Source organism: Cajanus cajan, chromosome 7 (assembly GCF_000230855.2).
Source record: "Cajanus cajan strain Asha chromosome 7, NIPB_CcT2T_4, whole genome shotgun sequence".
NCBI lineage: Eukaryota > Viridiplantae > Streptophyta > Magnoliopsida > Fabales > Fabaceae > Cajanus > Cajanus cajan.
In genome coordinates this window covers 52,293,378-52,303,839 of record NC_138523.1, presented here as the reverse complement: position 1 = coordinate 52,303,839, position 10,462 = coordinate 52,293,378, and the positions used below count along the sequence as shown (strand labels likewise).

The 10,462-nt window shown below is 32.4% G+C and overlaps 1 protein-coding gene across 1 annotated transcript; it reads right to left on the bottom strand.

The window, feature by feature from the left end:
* Positions 1 to 253: 253 nt before the first annotated feature.
* Positions 254 to 3,714, bottom strand: LOC109812548 (trihelix transcription factor GT-2). Its single transcript, XM_020376535.3, has 2 exons — positions 3,255 to 3,714; positions 254 to 2,448 (listed from the first exon to the last, which is right to left on the bottom strand). Exons 1-2 carry the CDS (start codon positions 3,527 to 3,529, stop codon positions 846 to 848), a joined length of 1,878 nt encoding a protein of 625 aa, XP_020232124.2. The 5' UTR covers positions 3,530 to 3,714; the 3' UTR covers positions 254 to 845.
* Positions 3,715 to 10,462: the final 6,748 nt, after the last annotated feature.

Here is a 10,462-nt window from a genome sequence, read left to right as displayed (position 1 = left end):
CCTCGTAATATGTAACTTGTAGAAAGTAGAAACATTGACAATCACCTCCCTAACCAGGCCAATCCCAAATTTAATGAGCCGTATCTTTTTTCACTAAACCACCTTTTTCTTCTCAACAATATCAACATTTTTCTCTATTAATTACAACATTACATGGGTTGTAAAGTCAATGGGTGAAAAAAATTAACAAAGTTATCCTACTATATATATATAATATATATTTGACACAAGTAAAACTTGGAAGAAGAAGAAATTGAAAGCAGCACTACACAGTGGTTCCGTGATATATAATGAAAGTAAAGGAAAAGGAAAAGGAAAATTACAAGAGTTGCATTGCATGTGACATTTCTATATTTTATTAAACTCCTATGGGACCTCATATTCTCTCTCTGTCATCTTCAATTTACACTTTACACATAAATATATTTATGAGCGCTAAAACATGTACACCCACTATATAGCTGGCCCATGTGAACTGTTCTTAGTGTTTAACGATCTTTACTCTGACGATCGATGATCGATGATCGATGATCGATGATCGATGATCGATGATCGATCCCAGTTCATGGCGGCCGGAATGTGACCCACATCTCCAATGATCTGCTTTTAAGCTGGCCCATTATCAGAAAGTGTGTCAGATAGGTACCTTGTGCACCACCATGCCATGCCTCATTATTAAACAATTGAATTTTATAGTGCAGGTAGTGTTTGTGCCACAACCCTTTTTCTCCTAACCCCAAATTCCAAAAATCAAATTCAATTAAATAATTCAAATCCCCACAAAAAATATATTATTAAAACTAAAATTAAACTCTCCTTCCAATCAGAAACTTCCTTATCTTGTCTCATTCAACGGTGTCCACTGAAGAAAGTTTATTTGTCGCAATCTCATAACGGCTATCCCCTTCATCTTCCACACTCTCTAGATCTCCCTCTTCGTTATCATCCTCTAATTCTTCTTGTTCTTCTTCTTCTTCATCTTCTTCTTCTCTATCTCTTCTTTCATATTGCCCTTCATTGCTCTCCTTCGCTGCACCTTGTTCATATTCAGAGGGAGGTCTCCATTGCTGCTCCGGTTGCACCATCAGTGGCTCCATCATCTCATGTGCCTTCATGTTGTGGAATGAAGCGCCAAAGGGATTCTGAGTTTTGCTCTTTTCTCTGTATAGGGCATCGAGTTCATGAAAATAGGGACATGTCTTACTATCCTCACGCCTTTGCTTGTTGCTTTCCTTCACCTTCTTGAAGTACTTGTTGATGTTCTCCCATTTCTCCTTGCATCTTTTGGCACTCCTGTTGTATCCGAGCCTCGACATTCCCGCGGATATATCCTCCCACAATGGAGCCTTTGGTCCATTTTCTTGGTACTTAGGTTCAAGACTCGTCCTCAACCTTATCAAAGCATGAACTTCTGTCTTTGGCCACCTTGAAGAAGATAAAGAACTCAATGGAGTACCAGTCGCAGTAGCAGCAATAATAGCAGTAGGAGCAACCGCACTGTGACCATTATTCAGTTTCTGAATTTCAATGTTGTTGTTATTATTAGACATCATTACTTGTGTTTGTGGTTGTGGAGCTTGTGGTAGTGGTGGTGGTGGCTGTGGTGGTGGTTGTTGGAAGAAATTGGCAACGGCTTGTGTTGTGGGATTTTGGTGCTGACCAGATAACTGTTGCAAAAAAGCAATAACTGCTGCATTTTTGGCTGCCGCAGTTGATCTTTCTTGAACAAGAAGTTCATGTTCTCTATTGATCCTTGCCATTTCTTGGATCCTCCAAGCCTCTTGTTGTGCCACGTGTTCTCTCTCCCTTTTGTCTATGGCTTCGAGGAACCTCTTTTGCATTTCCTCTTGCTTGACCAAGACTTGCCTCGTGAGCCTCCTGAAGTAGTCCTTCCACTTTCTCTTCTTCCGGTACTTCTCTTCCAAGTCCTCATCCGAGGCCGTGGAGGAAGAGGTTGAAGTGGTTGAGAAGAGGTTGTTCATGTTGGGCAAAGAGAAAGGGATGTTATTGTTATTGTTATTCTCATTGTTGTTGGGTTCCGGAGGGTTTCTAGGGTTGGTTGCTACTGTTGGAGAAGTGACGGTGATGGTGGTGGTGGTGGCGGCGGCATTGGTTGGTGGTGGTGGCGAAGGAGATATGACTGTAGGGTTTGTGGAGGGAACAGTGGTGGTGACATAAGAGATTGGTGTTGTGTCACTAGGCCTTGTTGTTGGAGGTGGCAATAATGCCACTGTGTTTGTTGTTGTTGCCAAAGTGGGTAGTGGTTTTGGCGGGTAAGAGAGTGGGAATTGGTTCTCAAGGGCTTGTAATTGATCAAAGAATTTATAGGTTTTTCCTTCATGTTTGCCACTTCTGCTCTCTTTGGTTCTTTTGTGGTACTTGTACACATTCTCAAATTTCTCCTTGCACTTCTTTGCGCTTCGGTGATAACCCAGTTCCGCTAGTTTCCTACACACGTGTATAGAGAGAGTGAGAAAGAGAGAATGATCAAATATTATCATCATACACATATATCCATCGAAAATAAAAACAAAAAATAAAGCTACTGCTTTTCACGTAAAGACGGGTAAAATTTTAGACGGTTTCCCCGTACTAATAAAAGCATAAGGGTGGTTAACACCTAAAACAGTACTCAACAATAAATAAGACACAAACTGATCAAATGAAAAGCTGAAACCAAGAAACTAAGAAGACTCAACAAAATTTGATTCAGCAAATCCTGCACAAACATATATATTAAACTCAGCATGATTCATTGCAACTACATATGGACTCGTTATAGTTTAGCCAAAGGATGTGCTATTCATAAGACAAGATTCCGTTAGAAGAATTTCAGCTCATGATTTGAATGACATATGGGTAATCTTATTGCTAGGAACTCTAAGAACATGATCAATTAACATATATATCATATATATGTATACTTGAAAACATAAATTGTATGATATGCTCCCCCCCCCCCCCTCCCTTCCAATTGATTCATTGATTTGTTTCCAAAAGAAAAAAAAAAAATCCACTGACAGCAAATGGGTTTGAAAAACTGATTGGTCTGGAAATTGATAACGAATTGACAAATCTTCATGCATGATCTTGAAGAAGCTAGCTAGCTTCCAGCATAGCTTCTTGAAAACGGTAGAAAAGAAAAGGTGAATATAGACAAAGATGAAGAAGCTGACACAACACAAGAACAAGATATACATAGATATGGATAGTGAATTCAGTTAAAAGATATGTATATATATACGTGTATGTACCTTGCAACTTGTTCCCAAAGTGGACCCTTAAGACTTGAATCTCGAAACACAGCATCCATATCGGACCTTATCTTCAAGAGAGCCAAAGTTTCTTGGCGTGGCCATCTGTTTCCCCCGCAAGAGTTAGTGATCTTGTCACCTTCTTCTTCTCCGGCACCCTCCTTTATCTTCTCCTCGCCGGAATTTGCGTCCACCATGATGACCTCTCCGCCGTCAAGCGCCGCCACGGCCTCCCCGGAGGAGGTTTCCAACACTGTGGTGTCTCCGAGCTGCATAGAGAGAGAGAGAGAGATGTCCCTACCTAGCTAGGTAGCTAAGCAATTACAGCGCTTGAGAAAAAAAGGGAATATATGAGAAAACAAAGGGAATAGTATAGTCTCAGGGGTTTTATTATGCGCATGGAGAGAGGATGCTTTTGGGGCTGAATAGATTTGTTTATTTTTAGGTGGTGGGATCTGTCAATTTCATCATAGAAAAATGCAAATATTAGCCTTTAAATAAGCCTAGTTAACTTTTTCTTCCTCTATCTGTGTATGATTATTATTCTTCTCATTATTTTATTTTTTATGATTAGGGCTGTGGAATCTTCCCTTATTTTTTATTTTCAGTTTAATTTCATGAGGTTAAGTTGGATTGAAAAAAGAAACTCAATAGAGGAGGGGTTGCTTTGGCTTCTCTTATGTGTGTCATACGTAAGTGCTGGAAAAAGCAAAAGAAAAGCTAACGGATAAATTAATTATAACATGGATCCTTTAAAGAGAAAATGATAATGATGGGAAATACAATAAAAATGGAAAAGATAATAATAATAATATTCATATTCGTATTTTTTCTATTCGTATATATTTTATATGTATTTTTGAAAATTTTTAATATATGTAGTAGTGGGAACAGCCTGCAGATAGGGACGATGTAGATGATAAGTTGGGCCATGTAGGTCAGCTTTGCTTATTGGGGGCTTTTGGAATTCAGTGGCAAAAGGGATCTTGAAATTACATGACTGCCCTTGAGATGGATATCATTGACCTTTAATTAATCACACAACTCTCAATCCCAAGCTTTCCTTTAACAACGGTATAATTAGCTTAGCCTTCAGGGGATGCTTTCAATAGTTCTTGTACTTATCATTAGGTGCTACCTTTTACCACATATCCCCCATAATGCTCTATGAAATTCGATTAAATATGTCTAAACCTAGAATTTACATTAAAAAAATACTAAAGTGGAGATACTACTACATGGATATAAAAATATTTTACACTTATATTATATGTAGAATTATCTCTTCTATAATTGTTCAGCTTTTGAAACTAAATTAAACCCATAGTCAGATTCTTTTTTTTCTCCCAATATTAACTTATTTTTAATTTCCTTAGTTTAACAGATTATATATTTATGAAGGATTTTTTTAATATATTTTTACAAATTTATTAACATAATTTTTACACACGTACACACACACATATATATATATATATATATATATTGAAATAATTTTTGTTTACACAACATTAATTGTAATAACGTTTGTAGTTAAGAAATACTAATTAATTAATAATTAGGTGTTGTTAACAAGTGTTTTTTTTTTTGGGGGGGGGGGGGGGTTAACCATGTTATTAAATAAAGTAAATATTAAATAATATTCTATATTTTAATATAGTAATTATTTTTAGTTTTTTTTTTCTTTATCTATGATATTTAAAGGACATTCGTTAGTGTAGTATTTTACTAATTTTGATCTAGTTAGTTGATAATATGATGAATTAATTATGTATTTTTATGAGATGAATTAATTACTTACGGTTAGATAGGTGAGTTTGTGAAGGCAAAGACCATTTATGAAGGGAAGTAGCCGATGACAAATTCAGTTAGCTTCAACCTAACACAATAAATAGAATGAATTTTTTGATAAATAAAAATCTTGTAACTCCACATGTTTCACCAATTATTTAAATTTTTATTAGGGACCATCCACAACGGTGTGTACAATGAGGTGACTGTACGAACAAATGGTTATCACTAACTATATAGAGTTATTGAGTCAATTCTTCCCTTTTCTTCTTCAATGTGAATAAATGTTCAATTAGATATTAGATGTAAAAGAGGAGAAGGTGATAAAGCGAACTTTATTTTTTTATTTTGTATTTTTTAGATCTAAGACTTCACCATTAACTTGTAATGACCCCACAACGTGCTTCAACGTGGTGGACTTTATGAGCCAATATTATTTTATTTGGCATTTTACCGGAAAAGAAAATTGTATGCTTTCAGAATTTTGAACTTCAATCAAAATGACCATTTTGTTCACTTAGACTTCCATACAAGAAACGACCAAGAATACAAATGTACTAATCTTTCTAAATTTTGAAAAATTTTCAAATATAAATTAAAAAATATTGAATTATGAGAGGTGTACAATAAACTACATAGAATTTGCAAAATAAAAATATTTAAAATTGTAAAAATAAATGCATAATTAGGTTAAAAGAACTTGAATTTAATTAATTTATTGAAAATAAGTTTAAAATAATACGTCTCATTCTTTAAAAATATATTGTAACTATATATTGGAAGATAGATACTATCAGTTTTTCATTAATTGTAATATATTATTTGTTTTTTCATTTATTATAATAAAATCAATATCGTCAATTTTATATTTATTGACATCAATTTGATGAATTTATAAACAGATAGCTAACCTAATTAAGTAAATAATACATAACTCTTTAAAGGAAGAAAATGAATATTTACTTTGTTTAATTAATTGATATAAGATCATAAATATTTCTTAACACGTTTTGTTAGCACTTTTTTTATTAAAAAAAAAAAAACTGACGTAGTTTGTTTACCTATTTCTAACATTCTTTTAAATATGATAAGTGTGACCATATATGATAATATAATTTTTCATGTTGAAAATTGATTTCAATAAAATGATTTACACATACGTATGTATGTACGTATATGCAACCGAAACAAATAGAACTCAATTATTGAATGGACGACAAATGGATCAAGGTAAGATATAATGCCAAATAGTGGGACCCGAATTAATTCATTATTTATAAGTGCATTTATCACCATTATTATGTTTTCTTTCCATGCTTGTTTATTTTTAATGGTTTAATTTGTTTGAAGTTGTTATACCGGCGCAGTAGAATATGTTCACAGTTGATAGAACATAGATAATTTAAAAAGGAAAGAGAAAGTAAAAGGATAAGCTAGAAATTATAAAAGGGTATGTTAGTACTTGATGTTGAAGAGTGTAAGGTAGGTAAACATGTATCAAATGATGCAAGGTGACACCGTGTAAAAATTATTGCTGCATATAAAGAATTATATTATATGGTTAAATAATTGAGAAGTGAGAGAGAGAGAGAGAGAGAGATAGCATTCATTTTCTTTTGTTTATGCGTATATGTTAGCTGGTTTGTTTCGTATTGTCGACCCTATTGTGCGCTGTAAATACAGAAACAGAAAAGTTGCATTGCCTAAAATTATTCCCTGTGGCTTTTCTATCTCAATATATATTAGCCCCTTGTTTTATCTTTCAACCATGCTTGAATAATGTGCATGCATATGCAACATTAATTGATGCTGAGGAATCTGCTAAAGTTTCGTGCAGCCAAAAGAAGACACTAAATCATAAGAATATCATTCAACCCGTAGAAAAGAAGCTCTTTAGCCACACAAGTTCATTTTAGTCCTAAGTCTGATAATAACACGCATCCTAACCCATCAAATAATCACAAGGATGGAATATAAACGAAAAATTTTAATCAAGAATTCAAAACAAACACAATAAATGACAAAAGATATTATTTTCTATTCAAAATAAAATATCAACCATGTTATTTTAAACAAGAGTACGTTAAACGTGTTTTTAATCTTTCAAAATATCATAAATTATAGTTTTAAATTCTATATAAAAAAAGAAACCACTATTTTTAATCTTTCTGCTCGTTTCATGGTCTTTTCCCTCCTAGTTTCTATGGGTGTTTGCATTGTCTAGCACTAGCACCATGACCACACCAGCCCACCTGTAATCTTCGTCTAGATGGTTCAAGAGCAACCAGAGTTGAACTCCAATGTCCATCGACCACAACATGAATTATTAAAAAATACATTTTGTTTTAATTTATACAGCTCATATATATATATACACATAACTAACAACTTCGATCATGCATGTCGACCCCTTGTTGGTAGGTACGTATATGCCAAGCTATACAAAGAAATAAGTTCCTATGACCATCTGCTTTTTGGCTATTGTGAAAATGAACTTAAATATATTCAATCATCTCTCCCATATATTTTATTCAAAGTAAAATTTAACGTTGAGCCTTAAAAAAACATGAATATATATATATATAATTACCAATTTAATTTCTAACTTAGTGGATGAACAATTAATGAAGCTATGTATATTTATATGAGCAGACATTAAGCGTGCTAGCCTGGAGAGTTGCATGGCACGTACAACTAGTACCTGAGATGTGCCTTGCTGGCTTAGGAGTGATGCTTAACGTGGAGGGCATGTGAATGCTCCCTGCAAATTATGTCTTCCATGTGGTTTACCCTTCAAATTTATATATACATATATGCCTTTTACTCCAAACCCCTACCATATGCTACCTTAATTATTCTTATGTCAATCTAATTTATTTCCAGCTAAAACGATTGTGGTGAACATGTATATAACCAGAAAGTAATTAATAAATTCCGAAAGGAGTTTGATCCAATCGCATTCCTTAGTGAATATATATATTATTATATAAGACTAATGATCGGGATGGGTTATCTTTCCGTGAAGGAAATCTTATGATTGTGACCCATTAACCAAGGATTTCATAAACAATTCCATTAATATCATCTCATCATATATGGTCATTTGGGAGAGATTATTAATATTATTGTGTATATCTTCATCATACAAAAACAATCTTGTTTAACTAATTGCCCTCCTCTGCCTTCAAGTTAATCATTAAATCACGGGATCAGTGCCATGTAATTTCATTTGGCATGTCCACAATCGCATTGCGCGCGCACACATATACAGCTCTTAATTAAAATAATATCCTAAATAAATAAAATGATAGTTATATAGGGATATTCAATTCATTATAAACAACGATTATTTCCAACAAACAAGTCTATCAAATAGAAAAAGCTTCTAATCCATAGAGAGATTGAGTTTAGAGTATCCTTTTATATATACTAAGAAGAAATACGCTGCATTACAAAAAATAATAATAATGTTTTTTCTTGTTATAATTTATATGAATGGGTGGTTTTTCATTTTTATAATCATATGTAAGATTATTTGAATGTATATGTAGTTATTAAAAATAAAATAAATAAGAAAAATATAGACATCAATTGAAGTTTTAAATAATATTCGCTAATATCAAGTCAATCCATTTTATTTTATGAAATTTTCAACCGTTGTTTGATCTTTTAACAATAATTATCAAATTTGAAAGTTGATTGTGATCTGGAAATCTGGAATACATCAGATACCTGGGAGAAGCATCTTGATGCTGCATTTTACTTGGCCTAGGATTTATATATATGAATTTTTTGGTACCCTTGTACTTATTTAATATATTATTATATATCTTGCAGTCCAAAAAAAAACATCAGGTACCTTGGATATCGAAAGTATAAAAAATCAATAAGTCCATTAAAATATTTTCAGAACAAGCTAAACAGAAACATAGAAACAAATTATTGTCAGATTGCAGCATGCGAGAGAGAAATTCGTATCCATTTTATCAAAAGAGAAACTCGTATCTTCCAAATTCATTAATTTACGAGAACCATGCGCCTAAAATGTTTACATTAAAAAAAAATCCATGCATATCATTGAATGACTAACAATTTAACAAAACAACTTGCATCTGGTTTTCTGAAAATTAAATGAAAAATAATTAGTGCAAATCATGGCATTAATTGCAAGAAAAATTGAGAGAGAAAAATAATATTATATAATATAAAAATCAATAAAAGAGGAAGAGGAATCACACCAAAAAAATGAAAGAAAGAAACGGGACGAGAGTTTCTATATGTGTGAGTTGTGTGTTATTTAGCATTGCTCTTTTATATCAATTTAAAATTGTGTACCTAATTAACATGGTTTTTTTCTCCTCACAATTAACATGATTCTTAAAAGTATAATAGTACTCTCTATACATCTTTTTTTGCACGTTTAAACTTAATTCTTGATTTTGCTTACGTAAGTTCAGGTTATTGCATGACTAAACCACACTTCGTCGCTTGTATATATTTCTAGATATATAGGTAATTATCGCATATATTATATAAATGTTGTATTATATTACAAATTTGTTTTCTTTAAAGACCTTCAATTCATAAAGATTATTCGTTTTTGTTCCTGTATGGAACTTCTTATAGAAAAATTTAGTAGTTGTCTCGGTTTAAATTATTCAATAAGTGTAAAATTGATTTTCCAAATTCCTATGTAGACGCTAAGATCTTATTGTCGATGTAAATCTTTTATTTTATTTTTTTCATGATTCTACAAATCATATTGTATTATTATTGTGATTAATAAGCCTAAAAATCTTAATATTTTTTATTGTTATCATATTTATTTCGTAAATCATAGCATCCTGTCTCAGCTACTCATGGGGATGATTTGAAAATTGACTGAGACTTGTTATAAGGTATATTTGACAAATTGGTCGATCATCAATGAGATGGTATACTCGATTTACTCTGTCAAAAAGAGACCAATGCGGTAGATAACTCTCAAGGCTCAAGTACTAAAAATGTAAACAAATCTAAGTGATCGTGATACTTGATCTTTGAGAAACCAATATGGTACACAATTCTTAAGACTCAAGCATAGAAGTGTAAAGAGTCTGTATGCTCGACTCACTCGATCGATGAGAAGGTACAATTTTCTTTAAAACAAATTAATAGAATTACCTTTTTTTTATTATTTATATTTTTTTATCAATAGAACATATTACATCAATGAGACATGAATAATGATAATTAAACATAAATCTTGATGTATTTATCTTAATTTTTTCAACTAGTCAACCTTAGTAATTAATTATTTATATTCTAAATAAATTGAGAATTTCATTAGTCACGAACATTTTTGTAATTATGTTATTAAAGTGAGTATTTACTATTTTTTTTGTCAACAAATTTAACTGGTGGCTTTTGTTTAAAAA

Coding starts and splice junctions, on each gene's coding strand:
- LOC109812548 (XM_020376535.3), bottom strand. CDS start 3,529: ATGCAGCTCGGAGACACCACAGTGTTGGAAACCTCCTCCGGGGAGGCC. Junction 2,449..3,254: donor CTTTGGGAACAAGTTGCAAG/GTACATACACGT, acceptor ACACGTGTGTAG/GAAACTAGCGGAACTGGGTT.